Below are 21,013 nucleotides of genomic sequence, written 5' to 3'. Positions count from 1 at the left end.
TTCTTGTCGAAGTGCTGAGCTACTGCTGCCACAGTTGTTGGATTGCGCATCAGTTTAATCCCAAATATGATTAATGGGATAGCACTAATAGACTTTTGCGCCTGTTCCTTGAAGTCGTAAATAAAGCAATCTGACTGCTTCATTGAAACATGCAAGTCAAACCTCGCTGCAGCTCTTTCCCTCAAATTAAGAAAGCCCCCTATGTCCTCAGGAGGGGAATGGTGACGGAGTAGGGAGCACGTTGTCGTCCCACTCATCAAGGGGTGGATGTGTCTCTTGATCTCACCCTCTTCCCTGTCATTTTCAGATGAGGATGGATCATCCCTTGGTGGTGCTGCAATTTTGGAGGCCGCTGTCATTCTTGGTGTCACTGGAGGAGGAATAGGCCTTGGCGTCTCAGGAACCGATGGTGGTGGAGATGGTGGATCTGGTGAAGGTTATCGAAACCTTCTACGATAGTCCTGTAGCATAGCTTGTAAGTGTTGCACCAGTGTGAGAGGTACTTGATTATCACTGTGATGGTCGGGATAATCATGACAGTATTTTGCATACCTCAGTTTGGCCTTGCAGATTGTAATAGTGGCCATAATATGTTTCTTCTTCCCCTTCTTCGTCCTCATCCTGATACTTCACCTGGAGCTCAGATGGGCTACGTGCTGTGCCAAACGAACCTCTGAATCCTCCAAATCAAGTAGGTGTCTAGGAGGATATGGCAAAACCTTGCTGGGGAAGGTGTCTTGAGACCTTAAGAAGGTGTGTGTAACCTTTACCATTGTACACGATGTCGTTGACGAGGAAATATAGCTATGGGTAGATGGCATGGTCATCGATGGTGGTGCCGACAATGGTCTCAGCGTCCACAGTGGCCTTGTTGAAGGTTGGTGTCATCGTCAGAGTCTTCGTTGACAAGGAGATTTTCATCAACGGGATTAGAGTGTCAACAGCTGAAGTCGTCATTGTTGTTGAGGGTCTCGTCGACGAGACAGTGATAACCATCACTGCAGTGGTCTCAACTACAGCATCATCAACAGTGACGATCGTCAATGGTGCCTTTGCATGGATCTTTGTCCTCGTTGTCGATGGTCCTGAGGAAGTATGCGGACGGTCTGAAGACTTAGTAGTTGCTGTAGCAGGCTCAGGGGAAGCAGTTTTTGAGGAGATTTTTGATGTTTTCTCATCTTTTTTGAATATCTTTCAGAGACCCATGATGGGAAGTCTTTTGGGCCTTCTTCAGAGGTCCCTTGGTCCTGGGCCATTTCCCTCTTGCAAGACTTAGCCAAGGTGTCACTCTCCTCAACTGAAGATGTATGTTTCTGTTACTTGAACTTTTAGAACCAAAAAAGAAGTCTCAAATCTCTGTCTTTCAGTGTGTTTAATGAATAGGTGTGACATACCTTACAATCATTCACTTTGTGCTGAGGATGAAGGCAGTAGAGGCAATCTTTATGCGGGTCATCCACATGTAGTCTCTTTTTCCCACAAGATTTGCAGGATCTAGAGAGTCCATTATTTGGCGTATCAGACATTTTGATGCTTTGCAGAAGCTGGAATGAAGAAACTGAGCAGAGCTCAGGGAGACTCCCTTTATACAACATGCATTCGAAAATCTGAGAGACTGGAGCTTCTATGGTGAGGGTTCTTAAAGGTGCGGTCACCTGATTGGCTTGAGTTGAGATCTTTTCAAATGAAGTGAATAAGCTGTAAAAAAGAACAAACTTTAACACTGTTTTATAAGTATAATTTCTCGATACTGCTCTATGATGATACCATGGGACTCCCACTTTAACGATGGGGAATGATTCAAGCATGTGAATCTATGAATGATCCAGTACTGGAGAAAAATACTTAATCAGGCTATTGTCATTGCATAGAAGAAATTTTCAGAGAAATGACAAAAAGAGTGGTTGTCTTGAAATAACATGGAAAAAACTAGTTATAAAGTGCCTTGTCCTGAAGTCTGTAGAAGCTGCTTTTTAAAGATCTACTAATAGCCTATAAACAATATCAAAACAACTAATTGTTGTAATCACATCAGGTTTGAGTAATTTGATTAAACATGCACAATTTATCACTATATTGTCTTGTATCAGCTAAAAAGATAGCTCCATTCTATTGTTCGAAGTGTTAGCTCTGCCTCCTTTGGTTGACCTCTTAGTGACTACTTACCCCACATTCCCACCCCCCCCCCCTCCAAGGTTCAGGTCGAATTTGCACCCATGCTTAGACCCCATGCATGAAAGCAAATGAACGGCACCCACTTTAATGCCAGTAAGAGATCTAACTGTAGGAAAAGATTGATATACACTTGCACATCAAACTGATTCCCTCAGTTCAATCGCACTTCAGAGAGTGACTCAGCATGCAGGATGGAAGAAACACTGCACAAAATGTGCTCATGTAAAACCGGAAGGGCACTTCGAATGACAGTGAACATCAGAAGAAATACTAATCTTTACCTGGGCCAGAACCCATAAGGCTGAAAAAGTCTCCGACACAACCCATAAAGTGAATGCCATAAAGGAAAACTCATTCTGACTTCTCAACAATCTCTCCATATTCGTCTGGAATAGCACAGTGTCTTCCATGAAGCAATCTGCAGACGACATCACTGGATAGCCCATCATCCATCTGCACAGGAAGTGGCATCACTCCTGTCCCTACTCAGGATCAACTTAATGGCTGCGACAGTAAGGACATGTGTAGTGGGACTGTAGGAGCAAGCCCATCTGCGCCAATCCACATTCAGACCATGCCCAGCACCAGGAACCCAGGTCCTTCTCCTTCCTGTTGCTACCACTTTGTAACCCTCTACACCCTCAACTCGGCTACCGCTGCACACACTGCTGCCTTGTCACACTGCACAACACTGAGGGACCATTCTCCTCCTCTTCCTGCACGTTTTCATGCACTTACCCACACAAAAACAGTCACTGCACCAACAGCACTTAACATCCCACTCTGTCACACACACTCTGTCCTGCAATCACACACACACACAACACTCCACACTTGAATGCATGCGCCTCAACACCGCTCACTCAAACACACCATTGAGATTTGGGACAATGCCCGTAACCTACTTTTACTCACAGAAACCTGGCTGGACCCTGCATTGGCATCTGATATAGCCACAGACATCACCCTGGCTACAAGATTGTCAAGCAAGACAGACTTCACAAGCTTAGAGGCAGAGTCGCCATTACCCAGAAGAACACAACCAACTGCACCACATCCAAGGACACATCATCTTTCAACATGGAACAGCTGATGTTCAAGTTCCACATCAAATTTAACGTAAGTGGCACTCATCTACAGACCACCAGGACCATGCACCAACATCACTGACACCATCATGCACTTCTTTGCACCACTCGCCTGCGGTGCTAGAAATGCCCTCCTACTTGGAGTCTTGAACTTCACCTGGAGGACTACACCAACCTCAACTCAAGCATTCATTAAAGAACTTGGAAGACTGGGCCTCACTCAACGAGTAAAGGGACCTACCCACGTCGCTGGACACCTTTTAGCCTCTTTTTTAAACTTTGACAGCATCAGAGTCAATGAGCCGACACCAGTTCTCTGGCCAGACCACACCCTTGTGAAATTCAGCATCCTTATCCCAGTCCAATGCACACAGCCCAGCCCGCCAAAACTACAACTGCATTACCGACAAGGACTGGAACACCACTCTCAACACCCACTGACTGCATCAATGCCCACACCAACAAAGGCAAAGAGATCTTCACCATTGTGAAAGATTTCAATTCACCATTGGCTGTCTCCAACTCAATCTCAACCTCACACGACCTCTGCAACAATCTCTATCAATTCTTCTGCAACAAAACTACCACCATTTACAGCAACTTCATCTTACAACTGTACCCAACAGACCTCACCAAACACCTCTTGATCTTATCCCAAAAAAAACAATGCTAACCACATAAGCCGTCATCACCCAAGAAGAAACAGGTGTCACCACAAAGTCCATCCACTCAGGGGCCTCATCAGACCACTTTCCCTACAACGCCTACTCCAGAGGACTGCAAATCATCAGCAGCATGGTCACACATATTCTGAATGCCCCCACCTCTTCTGCAACCCTCCCAGATGCTTGGAAACATGCAACTATCCTCCTATTACTGAAGAAACCCACTGCAGACCCTTCAATGCTTGCCACCTACAGACCTGCTACCATTCTCAGCCAAGGCCTTGGAGAAAATAATTAACAAGACACCTCATCAAATATCTCAACCACCAACTCCATCACACCATTTAGTCTGGTTTCAGACCCAACCACAGCACATAAACTGCCCTTATTGCCACCACGGATGTCATCTGCATGATTCTGGACAGAAGAGACATGGCGGCCCTTGACCTACTGTACCTCTACACAGCATTTGACACAAGGACTCAGTCAGTCTGGCACCTTACACTTTGGACGCCTGCAACCTCATGTGTGGAGTTCTGTAAGGATGCTCCCTGAGCCTGACCCTCTTCAATGCATACATAATCCTTCTAGCCCAAAATATCCACTCACACAGCAAACATGTCCTCTCCTATGCCAAACAAGACTAGCTCTGTGTGATGTATCTGTGCTCCAGGAGTGGTACTGTGACCTGAAAAGACTGGTGAGTAGTAGTTCCATCACCTTTCACTGTGTGTTACTCTCCACTGATAAAGGACAACGATCTAGAAAGTTGAGCTTAAATTTAGAGATACTCAGCCCTGGCTGCACCAACCATGGTGAAAATGAAAGATTGTTTAATGGAATTAAGTGTTACCATGCACTGCATTTACTAGAATGCATCTAAGTGAACTGGGTGCAGGGATGTCAAGGCAGTGTGCTCCCACCCTGTTTCTGTCCTGTCCGATGCAGATAGCACACAACTCGTTCACTCCCTCAAGGACAAGACGCCCATTACCCAGATCAAGTTCAATGCCTGCATGACTGAAATAGCCCAGTGGATGAAGATCACATGTCTATAGATGAACATCAACAAGACGGAAATCATGATCTTCGGGAAGAGCACTTTACCATGGGACGCAACTTGGTTGCCAATAGAGCTAGGGCTGACATCCACCCCCCCCCCCTGCCCATGCCAAGAACCTCAGGATCATCATCAACAGCAAACTCTACCTGACCACCAAAGTCAATACTAAAACCATCTCATGATTCCATACCTTTAGATGCTGATGAAGCAGTGCCTAATTTGTGCTTGTTTCCGGTGCTGAGCACCAGCACTTATTTTTGAGGGCCGGGGCTTACTCTTCTGCCTCATGCATTTGCTGAGAGCAAAAGACACAAATGGGACAGACGGAAGAAAGTTAAAATTACAATGCATCTCAAAGGAAGAAAGTAGAAAGATGCAAGAGTGAGCTGAAGGGGCACGGAGTGGCTTTATATGGTTAGAAGGGGCCCGAGATGGCTTCAGGATTACGCTGCCTTAGTATTCCGTGTTCACACATTTAATTGCAGCAGGCGCGTGTTTAAGAGAAGGGCTTTGGGCACCGGCACCTTTTGATTTACAAATTAAGCACTGTGATGAAGCTATTCAAATGGCTCCCAATCAACATCTGGAAAACTATCTCACACGCCCTGGTCACAAGCAAACTGGATTATGGAAATGCCCTCTATGCTGGGATCAACAAAAACCCACCAGAAAGCTGCAGACCATTCAGAACTTGGTAGCCAGAATCTCTGTCAACCTCCCATGCTGGACTCCCATCATACCACACCTGAAGGAACTCCACTGGCGCTCCATTCACAAACTAGCACAATTCAAACTCCTCACCCAGACTTTTAAAGCACTACATAAAACTGGCTCAGCATACAACAACAATGGCATCTGCTTCGACAAACCTTCCAGATATGTCCACTCATACGGACTCTGCCTGCACGAATCCCATGCAAATGAAAAGTCGAGCTTTCTCCTACATCACTTGTACACCGTCGAATTACCTGTTGCTACACATAAGACTCTCCTCACTTCTTAAATTCCACAAGAAGTGGAAGACTTTGTTTTTATGACGTAGTCCCACTCGGTCATAGATATAGCTAGATTCACATCTGCTCAGCGCCAGGATAACCTCCAGGGTGATAGTGCGCACTCCAAATCTACATAACAGTTCGACTGTGCACCATACCATGAGTGCATTTCTAGGGAAGGACCATCATTCATCAGGTGAGGCTAATGAATATACATCAGGATTCACTCCTAGCCCCCATGAGTACTGCCACTCCGTCCACAAGCACTCACCTCTTTGTACTTGCCACTGAGGTAAATGTTACTAACATGACCCAATAAAAAGTCACGATCTGCCTTCTTTAGATGGAAAATCTCGATGAGCGGATCAACAGCAGTTGTTTGCCCCGCCAATATCAGCCCAAACACACGGGCCTGCAGCTTCTTCAGCCCAGTCTAGGAATAAAAAGACAAGGTCAATATTAAAGATAACAGACCATGTATGAAAAACAACCCAAAAATGCATTATACCACTTGGACACAAGGAAACGGTGCAGAAACAGAGGGTGGTCAAGGAAGCTATAAAAAATAATGATACATTTCAATAGTACAAAGATATTTATTTGGACAGAGTGCAGGCAGCAGACAAATTGTAGAGAAGCACAGGTGTACAAAGAATATTATACGTCGGTACAACTCTCACTTTCCTAGACTACAGCTGCTTTTCACTTCCACCCATACCAAAATCACAGACATATGCAAACCAAGCATAAAGTCAGACTACCGGAGTACAAGTACGAAAGCCACATTAGTGTGTTACTAATGTATACTCCTGCATCCCAGCAAAGTCAGGAGACGGTGAAAGGATATAAATCAATATGGAGACTTTGCCAATATTCATATTGGGGGCATTCTCTTATCAAACATCAACATTCAGCAAGGAGTGATAAGTGGGAAGGGTATCTTGTCTCTTAGAAAAACTGTATGGGGTTGGAAATTGCAGCTCACTAATCTCCCTGGCTTCTGTAACTACAAAGGGTTAACTGGTTCTAAATGTTACCAGTTTAATGTCACTAGATGTCATGGGCTCAAGTGGCTTCTGAACCAGGACTGGCTTAACAGTGAAGTCCCATACTTAAAGTACTGAGAACGACGAAATGAGAACAAAAATTAATAAAAATGGAACCTAACAACGTTCTAAAGTTTTATGAGCGTCCACGGCCATCCAAAAGCACTTGCAATCGGGGTGCAACAGGTGCAATAGCACCGGTACCCAGAAGTGTGAGTAGCAGGCAGAACCCAAAGGACAGATGTTTTTTTGCCAGCACACAAAATGCTAGACTTGCATTAGGGCCACCTTATAATATATTAACCTGACTGTGCATCAAGCCAAGATGTATCTTAGTGGGTGTACCGTTTGCAGAGTGTGTGTGGGCTGCCTTCGCACATGGTTTGCTAATCTGTACAGGAACATAACTAACAAATGTCTACGATGCTACATGGAGCATTGTAGAATATACTTGAGGTTAGGAATGGGGTCTTTGGATGGCAGTCAGGTTACCCCCCTGTCCAAGTAAGGACCCTCACTCTTGTCAGGGCAAAGGAGAAACACACCTGGTTATTCCCCACTTTCCCCCTTGGTAGCTTTGCACGAGCAAGCTGGCTTAGCTCAGAAGCAATGCGTAAAGTATTTGTACCAACACACACAGTAGTACAGTGAAAACACTACAAAATGGACAGCACACCAGTTTAGAAAAATATGTAATATTTATCTAAATCAAACAAAAACATAACAGAAATCCAACATAAACAAGTTAGAATATGAATTTTCAAAAGAATAAGAGTCTTACTCTATTGAAAACAATGGAAACTATGATTTTGCACAAAGTACCTGGTTAGAGTAAAAAATAAAGCGTGCGTTGGAAAGGGCAGGGATGCGTCAATTCCTTCCTCACATGGGAGGCTGTGCGTCGTTTTGTTCGCTGGTCAGGTCGGCGATGGATCGTTTCTTCTTCCTTGCAGGAGAATGATGCCTCAATTTCCAGATGGGGCACATTGGATCCACACAGTGTCGGGTTGACTTTGACGCCCAGGGACGATGCGTGGAAAATCCTGCCGCACAGTGTTAGAAAACCGTGCTGTGTGGGGTTTGCGTCGTTATCAGCAGTCGCAAGCAGGTGTTGCGCGTTGTTTCTCATGCCGCAATGCGTCGATACTCAGCTGCGATGCAGGTGGCGTGCCGATATTAGCCGCAAGGCCGGCGGCGCATCATTTATCGGCTGCATTGCAGATGGTGCATCAAAACTTTCCCTGCACAGTGTTCTCTGTGTGGATTTTCAGCTCTCATCTGCCAACTTCACCTTTCAAGGGCTCCGGGACTGGATAGGACACCACTTGGCAGGGCAGGAGTCTCAGCAGAGAGTCCAGATGTTAGCAGAGGAAATCTTTGATGGCCCTGAGACTTCAAAACAGGAGGCAAGCTCAGTTCAAGTCCTTGGAGATTCTTCACAAGCAGGTATATACCACAAAGTCCAGTCTTTGTCCATTTTTATAGGCAGAAGCAGCAACTGCAGGATAGCCCAACACAGCACAGGCAGGGGCAGCACACCTCCTCAGCTCTTCAGCTCTTCTCCATGGCAGAGGTTCCTCTTGGTTCCATGAGTGATCTGATTTTCAGGGGTTTTGGGTCCAATACTTGTACCCCTTTCTGCTTTTGAAGTAGGCATACATCAAAGGAAAGTCTCTGTTGTTCACAAGATCCTGCTTTGTCCAGGCCACGCCCCAGACACACACCAGGGGGTTGGAGTTTGCATTGTCAGAGGGCAGGCACAGCCCATTCAGGTGTAAGTGACCATTCCTCCCTCCACTCTAGCACAGATGGCTCATCAGGATATGCAGGCTACAGCCCAGCTCCCTTTGTCTACTGTCTAGAGGAGATTCACAAACAGCCCAACTATCAAACTGACCCAGACAGGCAATCCACAAACAGGCAGAGTCACAGAATATTTTAAGCAAGAAAAGGCCTACTTTCTAAAAGTGGCATTTTCAAACTAAATCAAAAAACAAACTTCCCTACAAGATGTATTTTTAAGTTGTGAGTTCAGAGACCCCAAACTCCAAATTTCTATTTGCTTTCAAAGGGAATCTGCACTTTAAGGTTATTTAAAGGCAGCCCCCATGTTAACCTATGAGTGAGATAGGCCTTGCTACAGTGAAGACTGAATTTAGCAGTATTTCACTGTTAGGACATGTAAAACAGATTGGTACATGACCTACCTTTAACATACACTGCACCCTGCCCATGGGGCTACTTAGGGCCTACCTTAGGGGTGCATCACATGTACAAAATGGAAAGGTTTAGGCCTGGCAAGTGGGTACACTTGACAGGTTGAATTGGCAGTTTAAAACTGCCCACACAGACACTTCAGTGGCAGGTCTGAGACATGGTCACAGGGCTTCATGTGGGTGGCACAATCAGTGCTGCAGGCCCACTAGTAGCATTTGATTTCCAGCCCTGGGTACCTCTAGTGCACTTTACTAGGGATTTACCAGAAAATCAAATATGCCTATTATGGATAAACCAATTAACAGTACAATTTATATAGGGAGCACATGCACTTTAGCACTGATTAGCAGAGGTAAAGTGAGCAGAGACAAACCAGCAAAAACAGAGTCCAGTATACCATAAAAACAGGAGGTCAGAAGGTGAAAAGACAGGGGAGATGTGCCAAAAGTTGCAGGTCTAACACATGTCCCCTCCAGCTGACAGTAGGGGGAATTACCCAACCCCTGGAGAGTTCTCCTCACTAAGGCAAAAGAACCTGGACAGACCATCAGCGTTGGTGTGTTCTGTGCCAGCAGGGTGTTCCACTGTAAAGTCCATCCCTTGTAGGGAAGTGGACCACCTCAACAGTTTTAGGTTCTCACCTCTCACCTGCATTAACCATCTATGGGGTATGTGGTCGGTCTGAACCGGGAAGTGAGACCCAAACAAGTAGGGTCTTAGATTCTTCAGCGCCCAGACCACAACAAAAGCTTCCCTTTCAATTGCACTCCACGTCTGTTCCCTGGGAGTAGTCTCCTGCTAGGGAAGACTGCAGGCTGGTCTAGGCCCTCTTCATTCAGCTGTGAAAGTACTGCTCCCACACCACGCTCTGAAGCATCTATCTGTACCACAAACTCCTTGGAAACGTTAGGAGCCAGCAGCACAGGTGCCATGCACATGGCCTCTGTCAGGGTGTCAAACGCAGTTTAGCATGTCTCAGTCCATATCACCTGTCTAAGCTACCTTTAAGAAGTCAACTCTTTCAAGAGGGCAACAATGGTGTCATACCCCTTGACAAATCTCCTGTAGTACTTGGTGAGGTCTAAGAAGGATCTCACCTCTGTCTGGGTCTTGGGTGGTGCCCAAGCCTGAATCTCATCGATCTTCAGATGTAGGGGCGCCACCAGTACACAACTGACCCCTGCCCTGTCTGGCATTTACTGGCCTTGATAGTGAGGCTTGCAGCTCACAGCACCTTCAGCACCTCCCAGAGGTGGTGCAAGTGATCCTCCCAACTGGAGATGAAAACAGCAATGTCACCAAGGTAGGCAGCACTGAAATTTTCAAGCCCAGCCAGGACCTGATTGACCAACCTCTGGAAGGTGTCAGGGGCATTCTTTAACCTGAAGAGCATGGCCCAGAACTGAAAACGCCCCTCTTGCGTTGAGAACGGCGGCCTCTCTTTGGCCCCATCAGTTAGGGCAATCTGCCAATACACAGACGTTAAATCAAATGTATTGAGGAACTCGGGAGCCCCCAACTGGTCAATGAGCTCATCTGCTCTGGGGATGGGTGTCAGTCTTGGTGATGGTATTGAGCACCCGGTAGTCCACACAGAACCGGAGTTCTGGTGTGATTCCAGGTGCAGCAGCCTTGGGTACCAAAACCACTGGGCTGGACCAACGGCTGCTGGAGCGCTCACTCACCCCTAAAGTCAACATTTTGGACACCTCGTCCTTGATGCTGGCCTTCACTCTGTCAGCTAATTTGTAAACCTTGTGTTTCACAGGCAGGCTGCCCCCAAAGTCTACATAATGCGTGCGTAGATGGGTGACACCTGGAGTGAATCAGGACAGTGCCACAAACTGTCCCAGTAGCTGGCAACAGTTACTCTACTGCTTTAAAGTCAGAGAAGAGGAGAGGACCACACCTTCTACTGACCCATCCTGCTTTTTGGCAGACAGGAGGTCAGGGAGAGGTTCACTCTCCCCTTCCACCCTATCATCTGTAGCTAGAAGCATGGTTAACACAGACGTCTCAAAGTGGGGTTTAGGTTCACATGTAGGAACATCAATGGGTTCCTTGGAGTCTGCAAGTCCACTAAGTAAGTGACGTCACTTTTGCGCTCCTTCACCTCAAATGGCCCTGTCCACCTGTCCAGTAGAGCATACGGCTCTACTGGGGCCACGACTCACATTTTCTGGCCGGGCTGAAACTCAACCAAAGTGGTATTTTGGTCGTATCAGCATTTCACGTCCTACTGGCTTGCCTCTAGGTTCTCTTGAGCAAGCTCCCTGAAGCAGGCGGTCTGGTTTCTGAAGGCCAGCATGTAGCTAAATACATCCTGGGGTGGCTTCCTGGGAGCTTGCTCCCAGCCCTCTTTCACCAGACTCAAAGGTCCTCTGATCGGGTGCCCATACAACAGCTCAAAGGGGCTAAAGCCAACCCCCTTCTGTGGTACTTCCTAGTAAGCAAACAGAAGGCATGGTAAGAGGACATCCCACTTCCGCCTCATGGAGTCTGACACACACCCAATCATGCCTTTCAGGGTTCAGTTTAATCTCTCAACCAACCTGTTGCTCTTGAGGTGATAAGGAGTGGTGAGCTTGTAGTTGACACCACACTCCTTCCACATGGCCTTTATGTACATGGACATAAAGTTGGTATCCCGGTCAGATACCACCTCCTTGGGGAAACCCACTTGGGTAAAGATCCCCATCAGTGCCCGGGCCACAACGGGAGCTGTCACTGTCCTCAGAGGGATAGCTTCTGGGTACTGGGTAGCATGGTCTACCACAACCAGGATGAACCTGTTGCCCAGGGCTGTTTTGGGGTCCAGAGGCCCTACTATGTCAATGCCCACCAGCTCGAAAGGGGTGCTCGCGACAGGAAATGGTTGGAGGGGGGCTTTACATTTCCCTCCACTTTTGCCACTTGCTTGGTAAGTCTGACAGGTCCTACAAAACGCATCTGAATTTTTCTCATTTGGGGTCAGTAGAAGTGAAGGACAAGTCTGTCAAAGGTCTTGCCCTGCCCCAAATGACCTGCCAGAGGCACATCATGAGCCACACCCAGTGGGAAGGCTCTGAAGCGCTGGGGTACTGCCAGCACACGGGCTGCCCCAGGCTCAGCAGCCTTAGGCTCGCTATACAGGAGACCATTCTCCAAATATATCAGGTGATCCGTGGGCTCAGCACCAGCTGCCTGGTCCTAGGCCTGCTGCCTAAGACCGACAAGAGTAGGGTACACCTTCTGCTCTGCGCAGAACTGCTCCCTGCTGGGACCCCCTTCTTGCTGCCAATGGGTCAGCTCAGGTAAGTCTCCCAGTTCGGCCACTTGCTGCCCTATAGGTGCTGGGGCGTCCCCCTCGAGGTCAGCCTCCTCCCAGACAGTGGGAACTTCCGGGGCGGGTTTCCCGAGTCCCTTGCCCTTTCTCTTGGCAGTCACATGGGCCACTGTTTTAGCTCCAGGTTTGTCTGATCACCCTGACTGGCTGTCATGGACCGAGTTGTCACACACACTCACTCTGGCAACCCCAACATCCCCAAGTGTGACCTGAGCTCCACCTCCTTCCAGGCGGAAGTCTCCAGGTCGTTGCCCAATAGACAGTCAACAGGAATGGCAGGACTCTCAGCTACCCTCAAGGAGAACCCCCCAATCAAAGGGAACCTGCGCCATCCAACACTGGCTCTCTCAGTTGTCCACTGCAATTACTTGATGGAATGCACCGGGGACTATCTGCTCTTCAGACACAAGGTGACACCGGACTTTGGTCACACTGGCTCCAGTATCTTTGAGAGTCTCTACACTCTGCCCATTAAAGGTCACCCACTGCCTGTATTTCTTAGTGTTATCAGGCATTAGGTTTTGCTGGACCATCTCTCCGTCCCCTAGTGAGACCAGGGTCATCTCGGTTGGTTCCCCACATCCACCTGGGACCAACTCATCGCCAAGCGATATACTGGCCACCCCCTTGGCCTGCCCACTGGCGGGTGGCTGTGTCCACTTGGGACATTTGGGATCCCCCTTCATGTGACCCACCTGGTCACAAGCAAAAGCACTTACGGGTTACTGCCTCTGCAGGCTTTCCTGAACAGGCCCATGGTTTCTTATCTCCTGTGGGGTGGGAATTCTTACCCTGGTTACTAGATTGGGGTCCTTTGGATAACTCCTTTTGTTTACTCTTGTCCCTCCCACTCTGCAGCTGGGAACCCTGCCCACCTTTGGCGGAGTCTCCCCCATAAACCTTCTTGTGGACCCTGGTACTCACCCAGCGGTCTGCCTCCATAGCGAGCTTCCTGGGGTCAGTCAGCTTACTATCAATCAATCAATCAATCAATAATATTTATAAAGCGCGCTACTCACCCGTGAGGGTCTCAAGGCGCATGGGGAAGGGGTTACTGCTGCTCGAAGAGCCAGGTTTTGAGCTGCCTCCGGAAGGTGAGGTGGTCCTGGGTGGTCCCGAGGATGGCGGGGAGGGAGTTCCATGTCTTGGCCGCCAGGTAGGAGAAGGATTTCCCACCTGCCATAGTGCAGCGGATGCGAGGGACGGCGGCGAGTGCGAGGCTGGCGGAGCGAAGTTGACGGGTGGGCGTGTAGAAACTGAGGCGACGGTTGAGGTATTCGGGTCCCTTGTTGTGAAGGGCTTTGTGTGCGTGGGTGAGGAGCCTGAAGGTGATCCTTTTGTTGACGGGTAGCCAGTGCAGGTGTCTCAGGTGGGCGGAGATGTGGCTGTTGCGGGGTATGTCGAGGATGAGGCGAGCGGAGGCGTTTTGTATTTGTTGAAGACGTTTCTGGAGTTTTGCGGTGGTTCCTGCATATAGGGTGTTTCCGTAGTCCAGGTGGCTTGAGACGAGGGTGTGGGTCACAGTTTTTCTGGTGTCAGCGGGGATCCAGCGGAAGATCTTTCGGAGCATGCGGAGAGTGAGGAAGCAGGAAGACGAGACGGCGTTGACTTGTTTGGTCATGGTGAGAAGCGGGTCCAGGATGAATCCGAGGTTGCGTGCGTGGTCTGAGGGGGTTGGTGCAGTGCCCAGGGCCGTGGACCACCAAGGGTTGTCCCAGGCGGACAGGGTGTTTCCGAGGATGAGGACTTCTGTTTTGTCTGAGTTCAGTTTCAGATGGCTGAGTTTCATCCATTCTGCGACGTCTTTCATTCCATCCTGCAGGTTAGTCTTGGCGATGGTAGGGTCCTTGGTGAGGGAAAGTATCAGCTGGGTGTCATCGGCGTAGGAGATGATGTTGATGTTGTGTTTGCGTGCGATGTCGGCGAGGGGGCTCATGTAGACTATCAGTCAAGTGCTTGCGCAGCTCTGCAAAACAGACTAGACAAGTGCTCCCACACAAGAAGGTTGTACAGCCCCTGAAAATCTGTAACATTAATGCCCTTCACCCAACCATCCAGTGCCCTACAAAAAGAATCTAGACATTCTAACCAGGTCTGGGAATCAATTTTCTTACTCCCTCTAAACTGATCCCCGTACTTGTCAGGAGTGAGACCGTACCTGTGGAAGGCCCTCCTTCATATCAGCATAGGTGAGGTTGGACCCCTTACCCACAGCTAGCAAAGTGTCCATCCCCTCCTCTCTTAAGTGGTTCCACAATCCTGCTCCCCAATGCTTCTCAGGGACCCCATTCTAATGGATAGATGCCTCATATCCCTGAAACCACCTCTGGATGTCATCTCCCTTCGTGTACTCTCTTCCTACATTCTTGGGAATGTGAACTATTCTATCTGACTGCACTGAGTTATTGCTGCCACCACTTCTGCTGGATCTACTCTTTTGATCCAGCTCCTTTACTCTGAGCTCATGATCCAAGAGCATTTTCTTTTCCTCCATTTTAAGCCTCTCCAACTCTATCTGGTGCCTCCTGGCTTCTCACCTGTTTTCCAGCTCCTCTGGAGTCAGGCCCTTAGAACCACCACTGCTGCCTGACCGGGGGGACCCCCTCCCCCAGCAGGTTCTGCACCCTCAGCATATCTTCCCTAGGATTTGGCTCCATGGACTCCCCAATTGGATCCTCAGAGTGCCTACTGGCAGCTCTGGCTGCTACCCAGGCCCTCAGCACCTTTTGTAGCTCCTCCTTCTTGGTGAGGCCTCTGATCTGGACTTTGAGGTTTTTGCAAACTGTCTTCAGTTCCTTCACGGTGTATCCTACATTTACTGAGTCAAAGGGGACCCATATCATTTTTAAAAACTTGCAGATAGGATATCCAATGGAAATCCAGTGACTCAGACATCCATATGTTGCCAATATGATGGCTGACTTTTTCAGGAAGATTCGATTCAGAACCTACATTTTGAACAAAGAGGATGATGAGGACAAATCATGAAAAAAAAAAATTAGGATTATGCAAGAACATCACTTATACACCGATAACATCATTCATGCCACCAGATGTTCTGGCTTTTGAACAGGCTTTCTCAAAAGAGATTGACAACTTGAACAATCACAAATGCAATATCTACACCACAATCTATCTAACTAAGAACAACAAGCATAGTCAGATCTAGCAGACCTGGATATAATCATTAAACCAGCAGACAAAGGAGGGGCAATTTTGCCCGTTACAATGAATAGAGAGGTGTGTCTCGGATTAATGAATGCTCAAAGGAACTATAAGAGATTAACAAGAGACCCCTCTGGCATAACTGAGAATACTGTATACATGGTGGAGACAGCCAGAGAGAATGGTTGGATAACCTCCCATGAGGCTGATTATTTGTGTGAGAAACAACACATTCCAGATTTTTATATTGTGCCAAAGATAGTCCTATCATATAGGGAATTAGATCATCACTTGAGCCACTATCAAAATGTACAGATTTTTTTCTAAACCTGCTGATGAGTATGATACTTACCTGCTTACAGGACAAAAAAATACCTGCTGCATCTCCTTGAAAAGGATAACATTCAATCTAAAAGAATAAATATTGGTCACAATGGATGTATAATCACTATAGACTAGTATCCCTCAGGATGAATCACTAAGAGTCATCAAAGCAATCCTTTAAGCTATACCATGGAATTCCATCACTTAAAGACGCTATTCTTCACTGTGTGCACATGGCAGTGGCAAGGATAATTTTCAGTCCAAAGAATAGTTTCAACTTCAAACACCACGGCATGTCCATGGGTAGTGCCTTTCCACTGAGCATAGTGTATCTATATGTACACAACTTCAAGTCAAAATATAGGGGGTGATTATGAACATGGCGGTAAACACCATCGGCCCCGTGGCAACGGTGAACAGAAGACCGCCATAGGCGGTAAACAGAAACCCACCATATAAAGATGCCAAAAATAGAAACTGCCAAAATGTCTGTTTCCACCAACCACTGTCAGGGCCTTGTCGGCAGAAAGGCTGCACATCTCACCCCGCCACCGCCAAGCACACAAATTCCCCGCCCTCCAAATAATGATGCACAAATCACTGCAGCGGTTAGTGGATGCCGAACGACCATTGGCGGTACAGACCGCCACGGCCAGCAATGGGACCCAACAGCAAGAAATGCACACATTGGCAAGTTTGAAACCCACACACCTGACACACATCCACAACACTATAAAACACGTACAGACACACCCCACAGACCTTTGCAATGCCAATAGGATAAGCCAGGCTGACAACACTACATGCAGACACTGAACAAAACAACACACAACTCACACACCCAGCCACACAAAAGCACCCTCACCAATAGCCACACAACACAGCATCCACAACACACACCATGGCACCCATTAAGCACCCACCCAGGGAGCTAAGAACAATGGTGGATGAGATACTCAAGGTTGAGCCACAAATCTTCAGGACACAGGTCCAGGACACACCCATCGCCAGGAAGATGGAGTTATGACAGACCATAGTGAACAAGGTCAACGCAGTGGGAATCCATCCACGCAAGAGGGACGACATTCGCAAGAAATGGAACGACCTGCGCGGGAAGGTGAGGTCCATGACATCCAGGCACCACCTTGCTGTCCAAAAGACTGGTGGAGGACCCCCCACCTACACCCCCCCCGAATACACCGAATGGGAGGAAAAGGTACTGGCCATCCTGCACCATGAGGCCCTCACTGGACTCACTGGAGGAATGGACTCAGGTAAGTCATCTACAATTACCCCATATCCACCACACCTTGAATGCATGCACCACCTCACCCCTCCAACTACCACCAGGATGACACCCCACCCTGGCCTCAATCACCACACCCAGTCACCTTACATGCCCACAAACCCACCAACAGGTCCACATCCCTCCCCCTGTTCACAGCCAACCACCCCTGCAAGGTATCACAATGGCACTACACCACCCACAGTGCACCACCACATCCCATGCAAAATGCAATGGCAACCCCACAAAAGGTCCCTGAATGGCCCAACAGGGGAATAAACTGCACAAAATAGGCCAGTGCTGTGCACCCTCATCCGAATTAGTAAATGTAACATACATGTCTATTCCCCCACACAGGCACCACCACCCATGCCATCCTGACTGAAAGGCCAAGGAGTGCCAGCGCCCCACATGGAGACAGAGGCACCACACAGGACACTGAAGAGGGAACTGTGGCCACTGAGGAATACCCTGGTCCGTCACACAGTCCTGGACTGTCACCCTCCAGCAGCCCCACCCAGGACACCACTGACACCCCTACCACCCAGCCACCAACATCAGCACATGCCAAACGACCCCACACCAGTGTATCCAGGCCACAGACTGGTAGAACACAAGTACAGAGGCGACAGTCTCCACCTACCAACAGACAGGATAACGATGGCCCCAGTACAAGTGGTACCGCCAGACCTGTGCAGGGGACACAGGCACAGGTGGCTAGGCCCAGTGGGAGGGCATCAGTGGCCCAGGGGGGAGGCCAAAGGATGGATGCTGCAGCCCAGGAGGTGATCTCAGAGGTCCTGGGAGCATATCACCATACACATGACAGGATGGGCCAGATCCTGGCCACCCTGGAGCAGAGTCAAATGCTGCAGATAGCCCAACATCAAGAGACCATGGAACAGTGGAAACAACTCAATGTCACCATGGCCACTATTGCAGGGGTGCTGCAGCACCACAACCCAACCCAGCCTGAGACCCCCACAAACCAGGAAGCCCCTACCATTGCCCAGGACACAGACCAGCCATCAACATCAGCAGCAGCAACTGGACTGGTGTCACTGTCTGAGGACACACAGGAGACCAGCACCACTACCAGTACAGCCCAGCACCAGACACTCAAACAGTCCCTCAGACCCAGATATGGAACCAGAATACCTGCTAAGACCAAGGCACCCTCAAATAAGTGACTTTGATACAAACTGTCTCCCAAGTGTGCCCCTGTGCCACCAGCCTCACCGGCCAATAGTAACTCAACAACTTGCAAGGTACAGATGGACCTATACCCACTGCTACCAATCGCTGAGACCGTGTAGCCAGTATGGACATCCACCATCAGCCCATTCCCTATCACTGTAAAGAGCACCAATGCGTCCCTGACAACTATTAAAACACATGTACACCAATTTCAATGCCCCCTGTCATTATGTTGATTCAATTGTAAGTGTGAATGCATTTGCCAGTAAATTTAAAAATCATACCTTTACTGCAGGAATGGCACCCCACGCACAACATTGTGTGGAGTGACCAGAAATGTACACCATGTTGGTTATCATGTCACATGGCACCTCAAATTCATGTAACAGTGTCAATGGCTACAGACCCCACACCCCCATAGTGAATAAGTCAGACTGACATTGTGCAGTGCAGACAACATCATCAGTGAACAGTACCTGATAGTCACTGTAAGTATAGTTGGATTAGTTGGTTCCTGGAGTGAATATCTTCCCCCTATTCATCATCACCATCACTCTCATCCCCTCTCAAAGGAAGCTGGTTTGGAGATACAGAACCCCCCTCCTCCAGTAGGGGGGTAGATTTCCTCACAACCACTTTGTGCCACATGAAGCAGGCCACCTCTATTCTACACACCTTCTCAGGGCCATAGCACAGGGATCCCTCAGAGGGATGGAGGCATCGGAATCTAGCCTTCAGGAGACCTATAGTGCACTCTATCACCCTCCTAGTACGTCCATGGGCCTCATTGTAATTCCTCTCTGCATCTGTCCTAGGATTCCTCACTGGTGTCAGGAGCCAATGCATGTTGGGGTAGCCAGAATCACCTGCAAAAGTGGGAGAAACAGGACTGTAACTAACTACCCTCAGTTGCAGATAGCCAGGCTGTCAGCTATGTACAGAAAAAGTGTCAAAAACACTCACCTATGATCCATCCTCTGTCCCCTTGTAGTTGTTCCATCATGTGTGGCACACTGTTGTTCCTCAGCACAAATGAGTCATGGACTGATCCAGGGAACATAGCATTCACATGTGAAATGTACTGGTCTGCAGTACACACCAATTGTATGTTAATGGAGTGGAAGTTCTTCCTGTTTCAGTACACCTGTTCACTTACTCTTGGGGAGATGAGAGCTATGTGGGTGCCATCGATGGCACCTATCACATGGGGAATGTTGGCAAAGGCAGAAAATTCTGACTGGGTGGCAGGTAGTTCAGCACTTTGGGGAAACTTCACATATGTCTGCAGGTGTTGTCAAATGCATCCTGGAATCTGGACAGGATAAGGCAAAAACATTGGCTGTGATACCCCTGTACCCATGCCCACTGTCACCTGAAATGAGCCCTTGGCCAGGAAATGGAGTACAGAGAGCATCTGCTCTTCAGTAGGGATGGCATGCTGATTCCGATTTGCTGGTCTCAGTACAGGATCCAGTAATACACAAAGTTCATGGATAGTAGCACAAGTGAGTCTGTAATTGATAATGATGTGACGTTCCACCATGGTCTCCAAATCAACAAGAGGTCTATACACAGATGGGGCCCTCCCTCGCCACATAGGTCTGTACCTAGGAGGAGTGGAGAAAGCCTGTGAGGGACACAAATTCATTTGCACAACCTGTTGTGTATTAAACACTGGTGTCCAACATGTAGGTTACACATAAGCATTGTAGGATGTACTACTGAAGTGACATGTCTTAACTGGTACGTCTGGACTGTTGTGGTGAGTAAATACTCATTTGGGCATGCAAATGAAGGCTTGGGTCCATAGGGCCTGCATGGGGCCCATGACCAAGAAATATCTGCGTAGTACTTCAAAATGGCCGCCCCCTGTCATCCAGATATGTAGCAGTGGAAGTGACCTAATACCACTAGCGGTTGTTGAAACCGCGTAAGGCGGTGTTCACCGCCGTGCACCCATTCATTGGTTAACATGGATGTCAATGGGGAATATGGGCCTATCATGATCGCCACCGGTGGTGACGGTGCACACCGCCACGGAGCGTACGCCATTTCGTCACTCCAGGTTCACTTGACTCCCGGATTCCGTGCATGCAAGTACTCCACTGAGTGTGCTGCTGTGTCCGGACTCTGGTTACTCAAATGACACGAGTCACAGGGGAAAGGGCCCCGGCCTTCACCATGGAGGAGCTGGACAAGCTAGTGGACGGGGTCCTACCCCTGTATGCCAAGTTATATGGGCGACCAGAGGTGCAGGTGAGTAGGCGGATGGGGTGCATGGATATGTGTGTGATGGTGTGGATGCCTGTATGCATGGGTGCACGATTTGTCACTGCACAGGCGTTGAATGTTTGACAATCAGCGTGAGTGAGGTGGTGGAATGATGTTGTAAAGTGTTCGTCCCATAGGGGACGTATAGCCACCGGTATCAAATGGGCATTGTCTGACCTCTGTTTTTCTTTTCTGTG

At 48.4% G+C, this 21,013-nt stretch overlaps 1 protein-coding gene across 4 annotated transcripts in view; it reads right to left on the bottom strand.

Moving 5' to 3' along the window:
• EXD3 (exonuclease 3'-5' domain containing 3) overlaps positions 1–21,013 on the bottom strand; it is a 1,916,540-nt gene that overhangs the window by 1,317,100 nt on the left and 578,427 nt on the right. For all 4 annotated transcript variants that reach the window (XM_069241413.1, XM_069241412.1, XM_069241414.1 and 1 more), the window contains one exon: positions 6,258–6,419. In XM_069241413.1, coding sequence (XP_069097514.1) covers positions 6,258–6,419 — 162 coding nt within the window. The remainder of the gene's footprint in view (positions 1–6,257; positions 6,420–21,013) is intronic.

This window comes from Pleurodeles waltl, chromosome 6 (genome assembly GCF_031143425.1).
Source record: "Pleurodeles waltl isolate 20211129_DDA chromosome 6, aPleWal1.hap1.20221129, whole genome shotgun sequence".
NCBI lineage: Eukaryota > Metazoa > Chordata > Amphibia > Caudata > Salamandridae > Pleurodeles > Pleurodeles waltl.
Note: the sequence above shows the minus strand (reverse complement) of the source record. Positions and strands in the feature narration are given on the sequence as shown.